The 19,087-nt window shown below is 42.0% G+C and overlaps 1 protein-coding gene across 1 annotated transcript in view; it reads left to right on the plus strand.

Annotated features, from left to right (window-relative positions):
- nbeab (neurobeachin b) overlaps positions 1-18,386 on the plus strand; it is a 213,854-nt gene extending 195,468 nt beyond the window's left edge. Inside the window, 11 exon segments of the mRNA XM_038692696.1 lie at positions 535-687; positions 3,400-3,567; positions 8,164-8,253; positions 9,362-9,539; positions 10,361-10,432; positions 10,597-10,752; positions 11,435-11,605; positions 14,269-14,370; positions 14,492-14,688; positions 15,246-15,397; positions 17,383-18,386. Of these exon segments, the coding sequence (XP_038548624.1) occupies positions 535-687; positions 3,400-3,567; positions 8,164-8,253; positions 9,362-9,539; positions 10,361-10,432; positions 10,597-10,752; positions 11,435-11,605; positions 14,269-14,370; positions 14,492-14,688; positions 15,246-15,397; positions 17,383-17,473 (1,530 nt within the window). The 3' untranslated portion in view covers positions 17,474-18,386.
- Positions 18,387-19,087: the final 701 nt, after the last annotated feature.

A 19,087-nucleotide genomic window follows, 5' to 3' on the forward strand; every position in this document is an offset into this window, starting at 1 on the left:
TGATTTGTACGTAATGGGTTAACAAATTAAAAAATGCCAGTATGGTCGTTCAACACAGACGAAACGCCTTTAGGAATAGTCTCATCTCAAAACGTGGGTAAATATTTGCTCTCTTCTTAAGTGTATGGAATCACACCAGGCTTTATGTAGGGGGCTCCTTTACCGTGCTGACTTCCTCTCCACTGCGAGGTCCTGACCTCATCACAAGAGCCCAGAGACCAGGGAGAAAACCCCAACTCAGTTCCAGTTTCAGTTAACACACCTAACACCTCTGCCTGGAATAACTAGACTAGCACCTCTCACCGCCTTTTCATGGCCTGCTGTTTAGTTTGTTTGTGTTTCCTTTCCCCTTGAATTCTCACTTCATCTCAGTGGGGTACAGAGCCATTTTTTTCTGTTTTTTTCATGGCTCTGTCCTCACATAGTGTTATTTCTTGCACTTTGGTGATTATATGGTGAAAACTGTGGAATTAGATGTGGTCCTGTCAATGAGCTGTAAAACATGAAGACATGAACTCTTCCTTTACAACGCAGGAACTGATTCCTGAGTTCTACTACCTCCCGGAGATGTTTGTCAACAGCAATGGCTATCACTTGGGAATGAGGGAGGACAGGACCATGGTTTGTGACGTGGACTTGCCAGCCTGGGCCAAGAAGCCTGAAGACTTTGTTAGGATTAACAGGATGGTAAGGTTTATGCATCTGTCAAATCCAAAATGGTATAATTACTTTAACCAACAATATACATGTGTATGATATTACTTACTGCTTCACCCAGATAAAATATAAATGTCAGGTAGTATTAAAACATTTATGACCAAAAATTCCACTTCATCTTTGACCATTTTCTGCTTTCCCTACCTTTTATTCCTTGTCAATTAAGTTTGCAGTGATGACACTAATAGTTAGTATTTTTAACCAAGATATGTAGTTACAGTATATTAATTGTTGTCCAATTCATAGTAACATACATTTTCATTAAATATGTTCTTCTCATACTTCTAAGTAGAGACCTCGTGCACTACAGTCTATGGCACACTGTATCATGTCATGTTACTGTGGTGTATTTTAAGTACAAAAATACATGTATATACTGTAGTACCATACTGGAAATCTACTATAGGGTGGTTGGTGTATTTTAGATGTACTTTTCCATTTCCAGATCCATTTCCCACTCTTCCTTGTAACCTTCCCACACATCTTTGTCTCCTTGTCTTATTCATGAAGCATCTAATAAAGTGCACCACTCAGTACTAACACTGTACCCCTGACCCCAGTGATGTAACCAAAGCACAGGACTGAGGGCAAGTTTGCCCTATAGTGTTACCTTCTCTAATGCCGGGCCTCATCACTTTGGCAGTGTGCAGAGCCCTTTCTGTCTGCATGTGTGTGAACTTCTGTGTGTGCACGTTTAATACAGACCGCTTATCAACATGTGGTCCACGAGTCCCAGCAGGTCTCGGGAGCAGCATATAGACACAAATGGAACTCCAACCCGTCTCTTGCTGTCAGATAAACTCTTTTCTCCCTTTAATCTGGAATCACTTACTGTAGAAACTCAGCAGCTCACCTCCCCACTAAACCTAATGAAAGAGAGCAAAACAATGTCATATGCATGATGAATGGCCATTGCATGCAGTTATAACAGTGCAGATGCACTATCCAAATATGCTAAAGCTGAAAACATGTCAGTATACTATGCACATACTGATGTTTCCCGGCCTAGCTACTCACAAAAGTAAGAGAATAGAATAAGAATGGATTTTTTTTGCAGTTATGTTTTGATTAATACTACAAAATTCATAAGGTCCCACACAAAAAGGCCAATGTGAATGTAATCTTTCACATATGAGAAAGATGATTTCACAAGATTTCACGTGAAGAAAAACATTTAACATGTCACGTTACAGTTTCACATGCAAAAAAAAAGTCACCACAGATGCAACTCAATCCAACAACAGAATTTAATGGGTAAATGTACAGTCTCAGTCTAGAGTGATGAAATCCTCTAAAGAAAGCCTCAACTTTCTTTAGGCTTGATGAGTGGTTCCTCCTTGAAAGCCATTGAAACTTCAATAATACTTCAAGGAGGGCACAAAGATTTTGCGTGTTATGTATCCTGAGGTTAGGAGCCACTGTGTTTTTGGACCAGAGGTAGAAAGAGGCTGTGGGAACACACTTGACCTTTTCAGCTGGAGTGACAGAGCTTGGCTAGTCTTATGGAGGTGACCTTTCCGCATGCTCTGCCCACGCTGCCTGGTGAGCTCTATCAGCCTTATATACCGGGAGAATGGGAGGTCGAGGGGGAGAGAGAAGAGAGAGGCTTGGAGCTGTTGCTGGCATGTCTGCATTTCCCAAACAAGGAGAGAGGATGACTAAAAAAAGGATTACAGTGGATATTTTCTCACTGTTGAAGGATACATGTGTGATGTTACCTTGCATTGTTACATTTGCAGACCAGTGTATTCACACGCCCCAAGAAAATCATAGTCTTCTGCCTTTATTTTTTCATTTTTCTTTTGTTCTGTTCCCTAGCTAGCCCACACTCTTGCTTCCTCTATTATTTCATTTCTGTCAGTGAATCTCTGTCCCTGCCTCCCCCTCTGTCTCACTCTTCCTCTTTTTTTTCTTGCCTCCTTCACTCCTCCCCTCCCTCTTCCTCCCACTTCCCATCTTTGCATGTGCCACTTTCAATTGTAGTGATATGCCCTGTGGCAAACTCTGCCTCTGTGTGCTCGAGCAGGCTTTGTTGGTAATGGCTGTTATTCCTGACGCAAGGGGAGGAGTGTAAATTCCTCCAGCAAAGCCTTGCACCAGCATCCATGGGAATTATATTGTACTGTATTGTGGAACAATATATTACACCCCCACTGCATGGCTTCCATAGGTATATTTATGATAATTATTAGCCTTAAATCTTATCCCAAATCTCTCACTAACACTCCCACAAGAAATCAAGGATCCTTTTTCACTCTCACAAGTGATTTATTAATGTTGCTCCTGCAGATGTTTTACAGTAAATTGGATCCCTGTTAGTATTGAATCAAATTTCTTTGTCTCCGTGCAGAGATAGTCGTCAGTATTTTCAGTGGACAGAGAAACGTGATATGGGAGGCCTGTCTTGAGTTAGCTGATTACAATGCTTCTCTCTTGTTTTTCTTTTGTAATCTTTATATGCAGTACAATAGGTTGAATACTTTCTTATCTGAATGCAAGTTCTTAATTAGTTTTGTGATGTTTCATATGATGTAATGCCCTGGTAGGTCATCTGTGTACAGTACAGTAGGATGTGTTTTGTTGTGTTCAGTTTTGTGTGGAATTACAATTTGTGTTTTGGCCCATGTGTTTTGTGCTGCTGGTATGCCTCTCACCTCTACTTGCCCTGTACTCCTTTGACAGGCCCTGGAAAGCGAGTTTGTGTCATGTCAGCTGCATCAGTGGATTGACCTTATTTTCGGCTACAAGCAGCGAGGCCCAGAGGCGGTGCGTGCCCTCAACGTCTTTCACTACCTGACTTACGAGGGCTCCGCAAAGCTGGACAGTATCACTGACCCTTTGCTCAGAGAGGTAAGGCACACACACACACACACACACACACACACACACACACACATTACCATGGAGACAAAGCCCCTCCCCCCTCTCTTATTCACCGTAAGCCCAACTTCCTGTCTCTATTTGTCCTGGCATGTGCTGGAGCTCTGGGAGCATTCATATCATGCATCTGTCAATCAGTTATTGTGTCATGCAAATGTAACCCGTGAGAGAATCGGGCAGAGCAGCTGACTCATCAGTTTGCTTTGAGATCAGCACCATTTTGTGATGACCCAAGTTATTAATTTCCTCTCTCTCAGATAAACAGCAATATTTTAATATCTGTCCACATTATCATCATAAATCCATCTTAATATCATCTTCTGTGCTGTTTTTCTTCCGGATGTTCCTACACCTTACTAAGATCAATAAATCTGACTGAGCTCTTTGATCAATCTACAGAGGTCACTCAGACAATAGATGAGGGAGTGAATCTTCTTGTTCTTAACTAATTAATTGAATATCTATTAGCTCGACTGTACTTCTCGTGAATAGCTTAATTGCATATAGGGGAAAGGAGACCAGAGACTGCAGCAGCTGGCATGCATTGTGGTACTTTCCAGTGTGAGCTTGTCTCTCCCTGTGATATCCACCATCTGCTGTCTGCAAAACAAGTCATTTATATACTGTCACTTCCAGGGGCGCCTTTATTTATCAAGTGACCACTATGCAAATCACCTGCAGAAGATTTGGCTGATCTGATTACCAAACCATATTGTGAAAGGTTTGGTTTTCATTATTTTGAGAAAGGTTTAGGTCGTGCATTTTTGCTTTTCATCAGGCTGAGGGTTTTTTAGCTGTCTTTCGCCCTGCCTACTGTTACCGTGAGATATGACAGTACTGTTAGTTAGTTGCACATTAGGAAGCCTGCTCTTCAGACTCCCTAATTGTGGCCAGTTGATGTAGTCGCTACTGTGACATGTGAATGTATTTGTGCTGGAGAGAGAAATTGGCTCAGCTAATTGCAACTGATGTAATGCTGATATGATGAGCACTAATTAAGACAAGCCTTCATACCTTCATTCATCTTTCTCATTCCAGATGGATTCTTCCTCTCTTCCTGTTCCTGTAACATAAAGTATAACCTTGTATCTAAACCCCATATACTAGAACCTAGCAGTATGCTGAAAATGCATTATGAAGGAGTTTATTGAATAGGGACGCTAAAATGTAATAATTGAATTTCCTTGCATTTACAAGTTACGAAGAAGATTTACTAGCAATTCCAAAACAGATATGCGTGTAGAAAACAGTGTGGAAATAATAAATTAATATGTGCACTATTATACCAGGTTGATCTGATGACTGTACCTTGATGCTCTGCTATGAAGTGTTTTCATTTAAATTGAACAACTTCCTGCACAGTCTATGGTAACATGATCATTTTGCAGGTGATTTCCTGCAGGATTTATCGTACCATTTTCCCCGTTATTGTTTACTACTACTCCTATCCCACACAGGCCAGTCTGTGAGCTGCCTGGCTGAGTCAGTGAGGTGGAGCATGGAAAAGTGCCCAATGAATGTCTCGCTAAGACCTGCTGAAATGTGACGATCGACTCCGGGGTATTGATTCATTCTGGGCCTGACAGGTGAAACCGCAGATCTGGCATTAGTCACAACAATTAAGGCATTTGAAATGTCAAGAACTTAGAGGTCATGAGAGATAATTTCCTCCCGTGTGTCAGATGGAAATGATGACACCCTCTGACATGCCACCGGGCTTCTGGTTGAGGGCACAGTGACAGCTCTACTGGGCACATTGCCGGAACAGCAGTCCTTCTCCGTGATGCTCCTCCTGACAGCCTTCTCTTATGGAAAAACATGACAGCAACCCCTTGATTCAAACCCCGCCGCGTCACTCAGAAGTAAACAGACAAATTATTCATCAGTGGGACTCTATTCCTCCTCAGCTGCCACTGCCCCTCCCGCCCCCTCTGAATCGAGAAAGACTACAAAGTATACTGCGGCTAGCCAATGAAGGGCTTTGAAGTAGCTGACATACTTTAAATTGATTTCACCTTGATATGCTCACAGTGATGGGACAAAAATGTTTAAATGCTTAAGCTTAATGATGAGAAACTCCCTTCATATATATCACATAGCACATAGGATTCGGTGTGCATTGTCATTGATGATAGCTGCATTAGAGACATCACCTACTGGTGGGACACATTGTTTGAGACATTTCTGATCCCACATACAGTAGTGCACATGTCAACTCCTAAGCTGTCACTCAAAAACACCCTCAGGTTAATTCTTTGTTAGTACTTAAAATAAATCCAGATAAGCTTATCTTAAACAAATTTCCTTTGGAATGAAAAGAATGGGAAGCACTGTCTTCACATGAGAAAGTAACACAATTACACAGCAATTACATTAATAGTTTATGTGTATTTGCATGCACCTGTATGGTTTCTGTGCTATTTTGATCTGTTTTTATAATCTGTTTATACCACTGAAAAGCCATAAGTACTGAAATGAAAGTAATGAAATGAAAGCAATTTTACGTCTGTAATCTAGCTACTAAATTTGTCAAAAGCTGAAAGGTGTAGCTGCTCCGTATTTGTAGTTGCCACCACTGATCTCAGGTGTCGTGACTCAGCATGATCCCACGCTGCTTAGCAGGTCACTGCAAGGGCGTGTTTGCATTCTGTCTGCCAGAGCTGTTGTGTTGCTGTATTGCATGAGTGCACTGGAAGATGCTGATGGGGGATCATCCTCAACCACGGAGTCTTTCTGTCACCCATTTTCAGAACCAGGCAGCAGATAGAGAGAGAGCTGCAGCTGCTCACCTCTGAAGCCTTTTGCTCACGCCGAAATCAGATGCGAAGAAAGTCAGACAGACAGAAATGCAGACACAGTGTGTTATGATGGATGTTTGGTGCTCACCCAAGCAAGGCGGTTTGCTGGGAGGGAAGATCATCCAGATGGCTTTGGCAATATGTGTCACTTATCAGCCAAAAAGCAGAGCCTGAAGTGACTTAAACTAATGAACTGCCTGTTAAGTACTCTCCATCTCAGACTGAGATAGAGATACATTTCTGACATACCTCGGAGAGGATTAGTGTTGAAGCACCTGCGAGATATTGACATGTTTTGATCATCTAGTGGAGGAACATGTTCTTGAGTTAACCTTCAACAAGTCAGACCCCCCTTCCTCTGACACACACACACAAAAAACACAAACACATACAGACAAATCCTCCCCCTTGCACTCTGGCAATAATTGTTGGGTGTCAAGGTTGTCTAAGACTACCAAAACGGTACATGCAGCAGCCCAGTTTCCCTGCTAATAGAATCATCACAAAAAATATGGATGATGTTTTCCACATGGCCCTCTCAGCCTTTCTGATCTTTGTATCAAATTTCTTTATTGTGACCCTCACCCAAACCTAACCTTAAATGGCCAAAATGTCAGTTGCTTATTACTTGATGGACTGCATTGTAAAGAAACACTGACTAACACTTAAACGTTGCCAAATGTGCTCACCAACTCACATGAGACTTTCACTGCTGTGCGAAAGCGCTCAACAGTGTGGACAGCGCCTTTTTTGGTGCTGTGGAAGATAGGAAGTGACCAGGGGGTGTTTGGGGCGACTGTTTGGCTTGCATGTGGCCTGTCCTAATTCAGTATCACCTCCAAACTTCCCATGCCACATCTCCCTCTGTGGCATGTGCCACCCAATAGGTCCTTTTGATAGTGAGTGGTGTGTACAGGCGGAGGAAAATGAGGGCTAGTCACCCAGGCAGTCAGAAGGGCGGGCGAAAGGCTGAGCGATGTATGTTCCATTGTGCACAGTGGCATTGACGGACGTCTACAAGCTCCCCTCTGATGGTGGAAGTGGCTCCAGTCACATCAATCACTCCCACCATGGAGTGCCCCACTTTCAGTCAAGCTCAGCAGCTCCTACTGCTTGTTTTTTTCCCCTTACTCACTGGAGGCAAAGGAGAACTATTAAGCTGGAAGTTATTTTCTAATAATGGTAAAGCTTGATTTCTCTGGTGTATTGTTGGGGTTTTTTTCCTCTGCCATTTTAAGTTGCGACCTTTAGTCACAAGCATCCAGACTCACAGTTTATACCCCATAATTCCTGCTTCATTATGGTACCCTCTGCCAAATCGCCCTAGTCTGCTTGTGTGATTTTGTGCCTCTGTTTCATACATATGTGTGCGCATGGACATGCTTTTCCCCTTTGTTTCAAGCACAATAACATCTGAAAGTGGGCCGGCCTGCTGCAGTCCTAGCTGGATGTCACTCCAGGTTAACGTTTATGCAGTGGGGGCCCCTATGCCTGGAAATGGGAATGGTTAACTGAAGCATGTTAATAGGAAAAGGCTTGTCTCTTCCATACTAACACTTGGATGACTCTGCAGGCTGAGGGGGGAAGGGGGAGCACCCAAGCGGATTGGGAGTGCTCCCCTTTCCCTTTACCTCCCCCCTTCCTCAGAGGCACGGCTGAGTTAGGATTTGCTTGCATTGTCAAGTAACGCATTGACCCATCACTTTGATGCATATTGATTGTGACAGCCGCTCTCTCTCTCTCCTTTTCCCCTCTCTCTCTCCCGCAGGCCACAGAGGCACAGATCCAGAGCTTTGGACAGACGCCATCTCAGTTGCTTATTGAGCCACATCCTCCACGCAGTTCCGCCATGCACCTGGTGAGAGCAGCAAGCATGCTGGGAAAATTCCCTGCATCTCTGGTGTTGGTGGTGTGGGTGAGAGAGGATATGTGGACCTATGGCGTGTGTTTGCGTGCCTGTGTCTGTAGTTGGACACAAGATTGAGATGGATACTCCTGATTTCTCATGTCTGTATATTTCCTTCAATCCACTCTTTTATTACAAAAGATAAATATTTCAGAAGGCTTACCTCATGTAGGTCATAGACCCGCAATATAACAACACATTTTCAGTACCAGTTGTCTGCACTGTTACTGCCTACCAGCAGTGTGGTGTAAAGGGAAGAGTGCTCCCTACTGGCCTAGTAGCTCACCTCTTTCTGCTGTAAGCTGCTCTTCCCTGTCTAATCCATGTAATAGCCAGACTAGTCCTCATTATCCCCACATGGCTCTCTCTGTTTCTCTCTCCTGACAAGAAACTTTGGAAGGCAGATCCTTTTGAGACCTTTTAGTTCAATTTTCTACTTTTGCAACAGATGTGATTGTTTTCATCCACTTCTGTCATAAGCTTCTAAAAATAGGCATAGGATGAGAGCTGAAACTGGTTCAAAACTCACAAAGGATCAGGATCACTATCTCCTACATTGCATTTACTTGTGCTTGGATGTAGTTTAACACAGGGTTTTAAAGGTTGAGCTGAATTTTACAGTGGTAAAATATGCACATCTTCAAAAAAACTCATGCAATCTATTTTAATGCTTCTTCTTTGTGGACCAAACTTTCTGATAAATGTGTATCACGTATAAACCATCTCATGTGTACAGCCTACTTCATCTCAGTTTTCCATGTCTTACCCTTGTCTGACCAGTCCCTCGTCTGACTGCACTGTCCAGAGGGGGCAGTGCATGAAGCGCTCCTGTGTGTCTGAACCTTGTTTTTCCTTCAACCTCCACACTAATTGCTCTTTCCATTCTTTTTCTCCCATCTTTCTCTCCAACTCTTCTTTTCATCTTCTGCATCTTGTGTCTTCCTGCTCCTTTCCCTCTTTCCTTGTACTTTTCCTCCTGTCCCACCATCACATCCGTCCATCCTTCCCCACACTCTATTTGTCTATTCTCTCTTCTACTCAATAGTGTTTCCTTCCACAGAGTCCTCTCATGTTCAAGGATCAGATGCAGCAGGATGTCATCATGGTGTTGAAGTTTCCATCCAATTCGCCCGTAACGCATGTGGCTGCCAACACCCTGCCCCATCTTACTGTACCAGCTGTGGTCACTGTCACCTGCAGCCGCCTATTTGCCGTCAACCGATGGCACAACACCGTTGGTGAGTGGAGCTCAATGCACATGTCAGGTGATATTTTCAAACATACACATATGCCCTTGAAAAATAATGCCGTGCCACATGCGATACCTACCACAGCAGAGGCCCTGTAAAATCACTCCATCACCATCACACACAAACCTGCCCACCGCTCGTAACAGAGCTATAGCCAGCTGGCTATGTGAGAGACTAGCACCTCCTAGGTAAGCTGACCATGAGTGTTTCCACATGTTCCTTTTCAGACATGTGTGAACAACATTACCCACAGAGCCCCTCCCTGAGAATCAGTCTCACCTCAGGGTCAGAGGGCCAAAGCAATGGTTACTAGGAAATTAGGCCGCAACTGCACCACATTCTCCTCACACATCCCCCATCTGTCACTGTAGAAACACACTGAGTTCAGGACCAAAGAGTCCGTACTGTGTGGCTGCTCTGGCTGCTCCCACACTAATGAACACAGCTGCAGCACCCTTGCCATCCTGTCAGAGAGGAGGGAAATGTGGTTTTTCAAAATAATGATCATAATAAGGGCTCCATATTTTCAGGCATGTTGCTGTTTCAAAACTGACTCCCGATACAGATTGCATGGATAAAATGTCTCCATTCAGTTTGACAGTCCGAAAAAAAAACAACAAGTAAGACAGATGGAAATCTTTCTGATGGACCTCCAATACTTCCATCTCCTGGAAAAGACTATGAATTAACTTTGGCTCTGAAAAGGGAACAGGTGTGTGTGTGTATGAGAGAGAGTAAGAATGCACATGTGCAGACGTTATAAATAGTCTCAATGATTAATTTCCTTATGTATCCCTGCCTGATTCCAGGTCTCAGAGGAGCACCAGGCTACTCTCTCGAGCAGGCCCATCACCTGCCTATTGAGATGGATTCTCTGGTCGGTGAGTAAGCTTCTTTGTTTGAATGGAAAATACAGCAACAAAAAAAAAAGATCATTGACTTTTATCTCTGTTTTAGCTGTAAGGGTCTTAATAACTTAAAAATTGCTTGTAACACCTCAGGTATTGACACTCGTTGTTCTGTTTCTCTTTTTTTTTCTCCACAGCCAACAATACTGGAAGCAACAAGCGTCAGATCACAGACCTAGTGGACCAGAGCATCCAAATCACCACACACTGTTTCGTGGTGACAGCTGACAACCGCTACATACTGGTGTGTGGCTTCTGGGACAAGAGCTTTCGTGTGTACTCCTCCGAGACAGGTAGGTTGCAGTGTAAACTCTATTTCCTATAGAGGTGTGCGCTGATGTGTGGAGGACTGAGCGCTATGATGGGAATAATACAGTATTGTCGCTGCTCTCTCCTGACAAGCCTTGTAGAAAAGTGGATGACTATACTGTAATACACTCACTCACTGATAAAGTAAAAAAAAATTTTTTGCTAATTTCCCTTGTGATATTGATTCGGTGGGATGATCATGTTGGCAACATACCTGTTTAATTATATAGATGATTATCACTGCAGCTTGACAAGTACCATTAAACTCATTGGTTCTAAACGTGGTGGTCAGAACTGCCCCATGAGGTTCCAAAATTAATCTGAGGGGTGTTTTTCGTATAAACTGGGTACTTAACATAACTAATCAAGAGAGAAAAAGTCACTCCAGTGTGAACTCCTCAGTCTTGTCCACACTAAGGCCATGATCTTTGATTTGGCTCACACGCAGACACTGTTTCATTTTTAAAGGTCACTAGCCAAAAGGGCTGGGAACCACTGATTAAACTGTATTGGAAATATTTTTCCACTGTTTCATTCAATACTCCCTTGACTACAGTCAGGCTTTGAAAACACAGCCCGCAGTAGTTTCACCATGTTGCATTTCAGGAACTTCTGATTAGCAACTTTTGCCAACACCAAAAACACATTTGTTCATATTTTCTTTAGGCAAGCTGACCCAGATAGTTTTTGGCCACTGGGACGTGGTGACATGTCTGGCCAGATCAGAGTCTTACATTGGAGGAGACTGCTACATTGTCTCTGGGTCCAGGGATGCTACACTTCTGCTGTGGTATTGGAGTGGACGGCACCATATTATCGGCGACAACCCCAATAACAGTAAGAGTATGCATGTGCCATGCACTCACACACACAGAGGCCATACAGTAGCATCACCCTCTAAACAAAGTTACAGGATGCTTTTTAGTTTAGTTTTTCACCTATGCAATATACTTCTTTGTGAAGTAAAAGCCAACAAAGGTGCATGAGTTTAGTGATAGTCATTTAAAGACGTTATATAAGAAGCAAGAGTCTTTGATCAACACCGGAAAAAAGGCATTCTTCCCTAGAAATCAAATGTGTAGAGACAGGGAGAAGATCATTTATGTGCACTGTAACTGATATATTGTATGATACATTGCATTGAGCTGTGCCGCTTTCAAGAAGAGGACTCCAGATGTCTTGGCTTTCAAAATGGAAGACCCCAGTGTGTCATTTCTGCTGCTCAGTTCATTTAGTTGCTCATTCTCACTGATTACCTGTTTTCAAAACAATCCATCAGGGTAAGGAGACTTGCAGTACTGTATAAGCAAGGAACGCCATATATGGTGTGGAATTGAAAAACTGAAACTCAGGAAAAGAGTGGGTTTTTATTTCATTTCTGGATGACAATGCAATGTGTGTGTTTGTGGGTGCACTATAAGATCTTGTGTTTTTAATTGTCACAGATTCTAGGAGCTGCAGATTAGTTTGCGAGTGTTCTCTAATTAACTTCACTGAAGCTCTGACAGTTAATTAAGAATTTCAGCTTGGTTGCCTCCAATTAGCAAGGGGCAATAGCACTTGCGTTACTGCAGCAGGAAAACAGTATTCCCCTGATATTCACAGTACTAGTGCTTACAATGCATCTTCAATGGACAAAAGGGAAGGAGGCTACAGAGCTCATCTCAAGAAACAAAAGACAGGGTGTGTTTTCACTCAATCAAATAATTCCCATTCTCTTATCAATACATAGGATGTGAGAAACAATGTGGAGGCAGCAATTAATAATCTAGCTTGGTTCAAGAATGCAGAGCACTAGAGGTGTGGGAACCTGAAGAATGTTTGTGAAGAAACAGTGATGGGGCCATGGAAAATGACATAATGAATATTTGACACAGCACTGTACAAATCTCTGTTCAAACATAGAGGGCGTGTATTGACAAGGACCTCTTTATTCTCTTACTTACTGGCTTATTCATTGAACTGTCTTTTCCATGAGTCTCATTCTGGGGTTTTCATGCCTATTATTTTCTACACTGTTGGCTGAAGGGTGTGTGAATATGCAGCAGCAGCCCTCTGGATCTCTGCTCCGTCATCCTGCAGATGTGACGTGCCCAAGAAACTGATTTCATCCATGCCCCAAAAGGCTGCTTGTGTCTTAAATGTATAATAATTAAAATAACGTCCAGCTCAATCATGGCCCTGCCTCTCAGACTTGGCCCATCACACTGGTGCAAAGGGATATTTGCACCGGATAATTGTGGTGGCTGACTCTGGCTCTTCCCAAGGGCTAGGAGAGGGTGGGGGGTGTGCAGTGCGAGCTGATTTAATCTTTTGTCGGGTAGGTGAGCTGCACAAGGTCCCTTTTTCCCCCTTGAGGCTTTTTCTGACACTTGTCCTATTCAGCCCTACTCAACAGTGGGTGCTGGGACTGACAGCGCCGCTCAGGTCCTGGTCTCCAAGGGACTGTGCTGCATCGATCACAGTCCAGCTCACTGACTGGACCGCTACAGCTGCAGAGGCGATGTACCGAGCTGGAGGAGGAGATGATGGGGGAGGAGGGGATATGAGAGAAGGAGAAAGGTCTGACACATGTCCACATCATCTATCAGGACTTTACTGTCATCTAGGTGGATGGAGAAACTTTTACTGAATTGGCTGAACTTTGAATCATGTGTGGACACCAACAGCCACATAATGTACTGTATATTCAACAGTATTCGTTTGATATGAGTTTTCCATCACTAGTGGTCTTAAAGCTGGTGAATACCCCTCAAAATTGCAGTACAATTATTTTATAAAAAAAACTTTGAATTAAAATAAAATTAATGTTAAAATAAATAAAAAATGTGGGTGCCTAAAGCATTTCTTTTTTTAATTGACCCAGAATTCCTATCAACTCTGTCCTTTCCCTTCCTTAATGGTTTAATACTTCATGTAAATAATGTTTGGACCATTTCTCTGCTTTTCTTTGGCTGCATTTGTTCTGCATTTCCTTGTTTGTTGTCAAATAGATCATTTCCACTAATTACATTAATTTTGTGATGGATTCAACTCTCTGTAAGACAAAGCAGTATAGAGGGACATGAGGGTTTATTCAGTATTGGTGATCAGTACATTTCAGAAGGTGTGCTGCTTTCATACTTCAGACACCATGCTTGCAGTACGCGAGACTCCCCTCGCTAACCTCTCCCCTGGCCATCATCAATCATGTGACACAAGCAATGAAATCAAGTGGCTCGGTTGCCATCAGTGGGCATCCCTGCATTTACATGACAATTCAAAGGGACCTCCCTGCTAGCAGATGTATGTCACAATCACTATGCTTGTGTTTATAAGATTTTATTGCCTGATGAAGGAGTGGTGGTTATATAGCCCAGAAACCCCAATTCAATAGTGCAGCCTTTTGACAATTAGATTTAGATTAATGGCCAATCTACTATTCAGGTATTCAGATTGTTTAGACAGGATTTAATCAATGAAACCAAGTAATTTGTTTATGATAATGTGTCATCTTTTAGGTGACTACCCAGCACCACGTGCAGTTCTGACGGGTCATGACCAGGAAGTTGTGTGTGTGTCAGTATGCGCAGAGCTGGGCCTGGTCATCAGCGGGGCCAAAGGTCAGTGGACTTTTCTCTCTTCCATGTCAGGAATCTATCTCTGAGAATGCTCTGTACTACTGTAGAAATCACATTGCCTCAATTTATAAATTTGTATTTTTGTCTGTGCATGGTTCGGCAGAGGGTCCATGTCTAGTTCACACCATCACAGGAGACCTGCTACGGGCTCTGGAGGGGCCAGACCATTATAAGTGCCCACGGGTCATCTCAGTGTCCAGCGAGGGCCACTGCATCATCTACTACGAGCGGGGCAGGTTCTGCAACTTCAGCATTAATGGAAAACTGCTGGCACAGATGGAAGTCAATGATTCCACCAGGGTAAGCTGACTTTTGGACACCAATATACATATACAAGAGATGTGGATGTATCCTTGTTCATCTGCAGTCTGACCTACTTAAAAGATTGAAATCTTCCAATACTGGGTCATTTTGCTTAAGTATTGCATATCCAGTGATTGCTTGGTGTTTTCTATTTGGATAAGATGGTGATGTGCTACAGGATGTTAACTGATGGTTGCCTAAAAAGGTAACGCAAGTAAAAAAAACAAAAAAGGGTTGTCAGTGTTGTCAAAAAGGCCATCAAGGGATTCAGTAAACAAAGAGATCTGACCGACAGTATATTTGTGTATTAAGTACTCTACATGGCCCGGATCATAGTATACAATCCGTAACAGGAGAAGTTTAAGTTGTCTCTCTCAGCTTGAGATATAAATGTCATAATTGTATGAATAGTCTTAAATGTGAAAGCAGTAATACTATATAATACTTTTACATGCTACAGCAAGAAAACTATCCCCAGGAAGAGACAATAACCGTCAAGTTACAAGTGACCGATTGAACCCCTCTCTCTCTCTCTCTCTCTCTCCCTACTGTAGGCTATTCTCCTAAGCAGTGATGGCCACAACCTGGTTACAGGTGGGGACAACGGTGTGGTGGAGGTGTGGCAGGCCTGTGACTTCAAACAGCTCTACATCTACCCTGGCTGTGATGCTGGCATCCGAGCCATGGACCTATCACACGATCAAAGGTCAGAGCAGGCAGCTGTTTGGTAGCAATGTTGGAGGCCACAGATGGAAGAGACAATGTAAACAGAAAGTCATCTTAATGAACTGTCTCCCGCTCATTATAAACATTTACTGTTTTAATAATATCATCTGATGAGGTGAATCCAGGAAATGTGCATCAACCCTTATTGATTTCCAACAATGATACCAGTCACAAAGGAGATGGTGATAAAGAGAAGTATTAATAATAAGTAATAAGAGTACTAATTTTCACTTATGATTAGGAGACAGTCCATGATGTTGGCTCTGCTTGGCTTTACAGAATCATGGTGTGTTTATGTGCTGTCTGCGTGGGCTTGTTCAGTGAATCCATGTGTGCACATGTGATGTTCCCACATCTTCAGTACTGCACTATGTATGGAAGCTTAAGTAAATAGCCTTGTGTTGCCTGTGTTTCACGGTTGTCACTGTGCATTTTAGTCGTGCGTTACCTTCGAATAGAACCTGCAGTTGCCATAGAGAAAATTACCGAGGTATCTTCTGTGAATGCACTTATTTTGGATAAATAGACAACAGCAAGCACACGCATACTGCACAAATCTATTGGCAGGTCAGCCGCATATAAAAACATGCGGTTGACAACGTTCAGCTATCCAAATTTTACATTCTGCAAGATTCGTCAGGAGTCATAATGGGGGCCTGGATGGCGGCGCAGAGGTGACAGTATTCACTCTGGGGCTATATGCCTGATGACTGCCAGGGTCACATGATGAGAAGAGAAGTTAGAGAATCTGAACATTCAAGCAGCATTTTATAGCCACAGGCAAATCCCCCTCAGCACTCCAGCCCAAAACAGAGGCCTGGTTCTTAAATAAACTCTGCACCACCCTGACCAACTGCACAACCTGTTAATGTAAGCATAGGAGGGTTAGATAAAGAACATTTTTTCATTTAGTTTTAGTGTAAACACAACTATAAAGTAGCAGTCACATCATCTGGAACTAAAAATACTGAAATTAAGGACTGCATGCTATTTTTTGCATTTTTTAACCTGGCCCCTATTTTCCCATGTTTTCTGTGTCTAATTGTGGCAGTTTTGAGCAAGCGTGCTGCAGTTGGCAGCAGCAGAACAGGGTAATAACAATCCTTGCCGGGCAATTATGGCCCATCAAAGTATGTCCACTTTTGCCACTGACAGGCTCAGATTGTTATTATGTCTGACAATGTTATGGAAAGGATCCCTACAGAGATAGACCTTTTTTTATAAAAGAGTAAGATCCTTTTGGTCAAAGCCACCACTTCCTTGACAAAAATAGTAATTTTACCTCTTCAGTGTTTTTAACCTTTTAAAACACCAAAGTCACACAATAACACAACCGACCAAGTCAGCGGTAGACCAACAACGTGTTCTGCAAGGTAAAACTACTGTTTTTATCAGTAGAGACTGGTTTACATTGAATTAGGCTGCATTTGTTGCTGACTGCAGCAGTTCGCTCAATACTAGACCAAGTTCAAAAAATGTTGTCCCAATTAGGCACAGACACATTAGGTAACAAGTGAGCCCTGCTCCGCAACTCCATTAGCAGAGGGGAATTCTGCTGCAGCTCTGTTCATTGTGCTTGAGCATTTAAGCCCTTAGGGTGTAGCAGTATAAGACGAACCTATGAAATCCGCTGCTTCTCTTACATACCAACCAGCCATGGACACAAGAGCAAAGGGGTTGCAAAAGAAACTTGGACTCGATCTACTTGAGTTGTCGGTAGAATCCCACAATTTACTGTCACAGCCCCTCTTGTGCTCCTTTCATTCACCACTACAGCCATTTTAACAAACTGTTATGCATAGAAATCTTCAACAATGAACATTACATTATACATAAGAGCATAAAACAACCAATGTTGCGATTAAATGTGGGTTTAGTTTAATTGTAGTTTACATTATACTAAAATGTATAATCTGTCTGTCTATAATCTGTATTTTACTTTTTCATGGTTTTGATGCTCTATAGGACATTGATCACAGGCATGGTTTCTGGCAGTATCGTGGCATTTAACATCGATTTCAACCGATGGCACTACGAGCATCAAAACAGGTACTGAGGAGAGACCATGCAGCAGGAGACAAGTGGAAGGTTAAGAGAAACACCTACTAATCAGTGACCGAGCTTTGCTGCAGAGCCACAGAGCATGGAGGAGATCTAGTGGGCAGGAGATCATCATCATGGTGACGCTAACAAAGAACACGTTGTGCTTACAGGTGTTTATCGGCCTCTAAGGTGACCTTGTTGCTATTCGTCTGTCACTGAACAATCTGGACACATTTTCTGTTGGTTTTCATGTCTTACCTGAGCACCAGCTGATGCATTTCCCCAACTGAGTCAGGCAGGTCTGTTATGGGCAAGGAGAGACCGAGATCGATTTAAGTTAACACAATTAAGTTAATAAAACACACTTAATGTAAGCTTTTAAGTTCTTGTTTCAATCTGTGAAAATGCAAAACAAAATGAATCCTTTGTTAGGAACATTTATACAACATTTGTATGGCAGATACATATCTCACTTGGAACACTTTTCTAGGTTTAAAAACTTAACCTGTAAATATGGACTGTGTAAAGTGTTTCTCTGTTGTAAAGGCTGAGATAAAGATCTAAATGCTGTTAGACTAGCCACCATATTACCAACATTTCCATCATGCAAGCCCATATATAAATGTTCAAAATGTCTTCACAGCGCTTCAGATATTAGTTGGTTAGCAATACATGTATATGACCATTGTTTGCTCATTGTTATTAAACAGTGGTCAAATGTTTGTGTAGGTGAAAAGACAATGTTCATTGTTACTTTGTTGTGTTTGACTGTCTATATGGAAGAAAAGTCAAATTTAGTGTGAGCTTAGTCCTTTGTGAAATATTTGTTTTTGATCATGACAAAAAGAGAATACTACATTGAGGACACTTGTTTGATTGCAAATAATTAAAATTACTCACTTAAATGATTCAAGTGAGACATTTGGTACAGTAGTTTTTTTTTGGTCATTTCGGTTTCTTATAAAAAAACATATCCAGATGATTAAATACCAGATTTGTTGGATAGTATCTTATGACTGTTAAAAGTGTGTGTGGTAAAGCTGTAAGACACTTTTTTTTGTAAAAAGGTAGTGTCATTTTAAAGACATTGTACAATTGTTGGCACTGCAAACAATGTTTTGTCTCAGTGTTTTTTAGTTTTGCACAAAATGTTTGCTCGTCCATTTTCAAATCTGAATTCACAAACACCATGCATTGGTAAGCAATATTATGACTTGGTTGCTGAAAAGATCTGAGGAAGGTTTTCAGCTTTGTGAAAAAGTCTGTTGCTGTGAGTTGACAATTTAAAAAATATGCAAATAGATTTTAAGTTTGCATTCTGATTTTTTGAGTGGTGCTACAAGACACCACCCTACCCAAAGCGTAGGTTTTGCATGCTAAGAGCTACTGAAGGCATTGGGTTTACTTTGCTTTGCTGTGAAATCATTTTCATTATTGTGACTTTAGAATTAGTTTGACAAAAATAAATTTGTTGATATGTTGGAATTAAGCAGTGCATTTTATTTCATGTAATATATTTTAAGGATGTTATGATTTATATATTTCTGTTATCTTGCCAATTGTTTTTGCATACACTTGGGAAGCGTTAAGATATGTTTGAAGTTTGTGATTATATTAAAATCACTAA

This window comes from Micropterus salmoides, unplaced genomic scaffold (genome assembly GCF_014851395.1).
Source record: "Micropterus salmoides isolate LMB-PRFRI ecotype aquatic unplaced genomic scaffold, ASM1485139v1 Ms_hic_scaffold_3, whole genome shotgun sequence".
Classification (NCBI taxonomy): domain Eukaryota; kingdom Metazoa; phylum Chordata; class Actinopteri; order Centrarchiformes; family Centrarchidae; genus Micropterus; species Micropterus salmoides.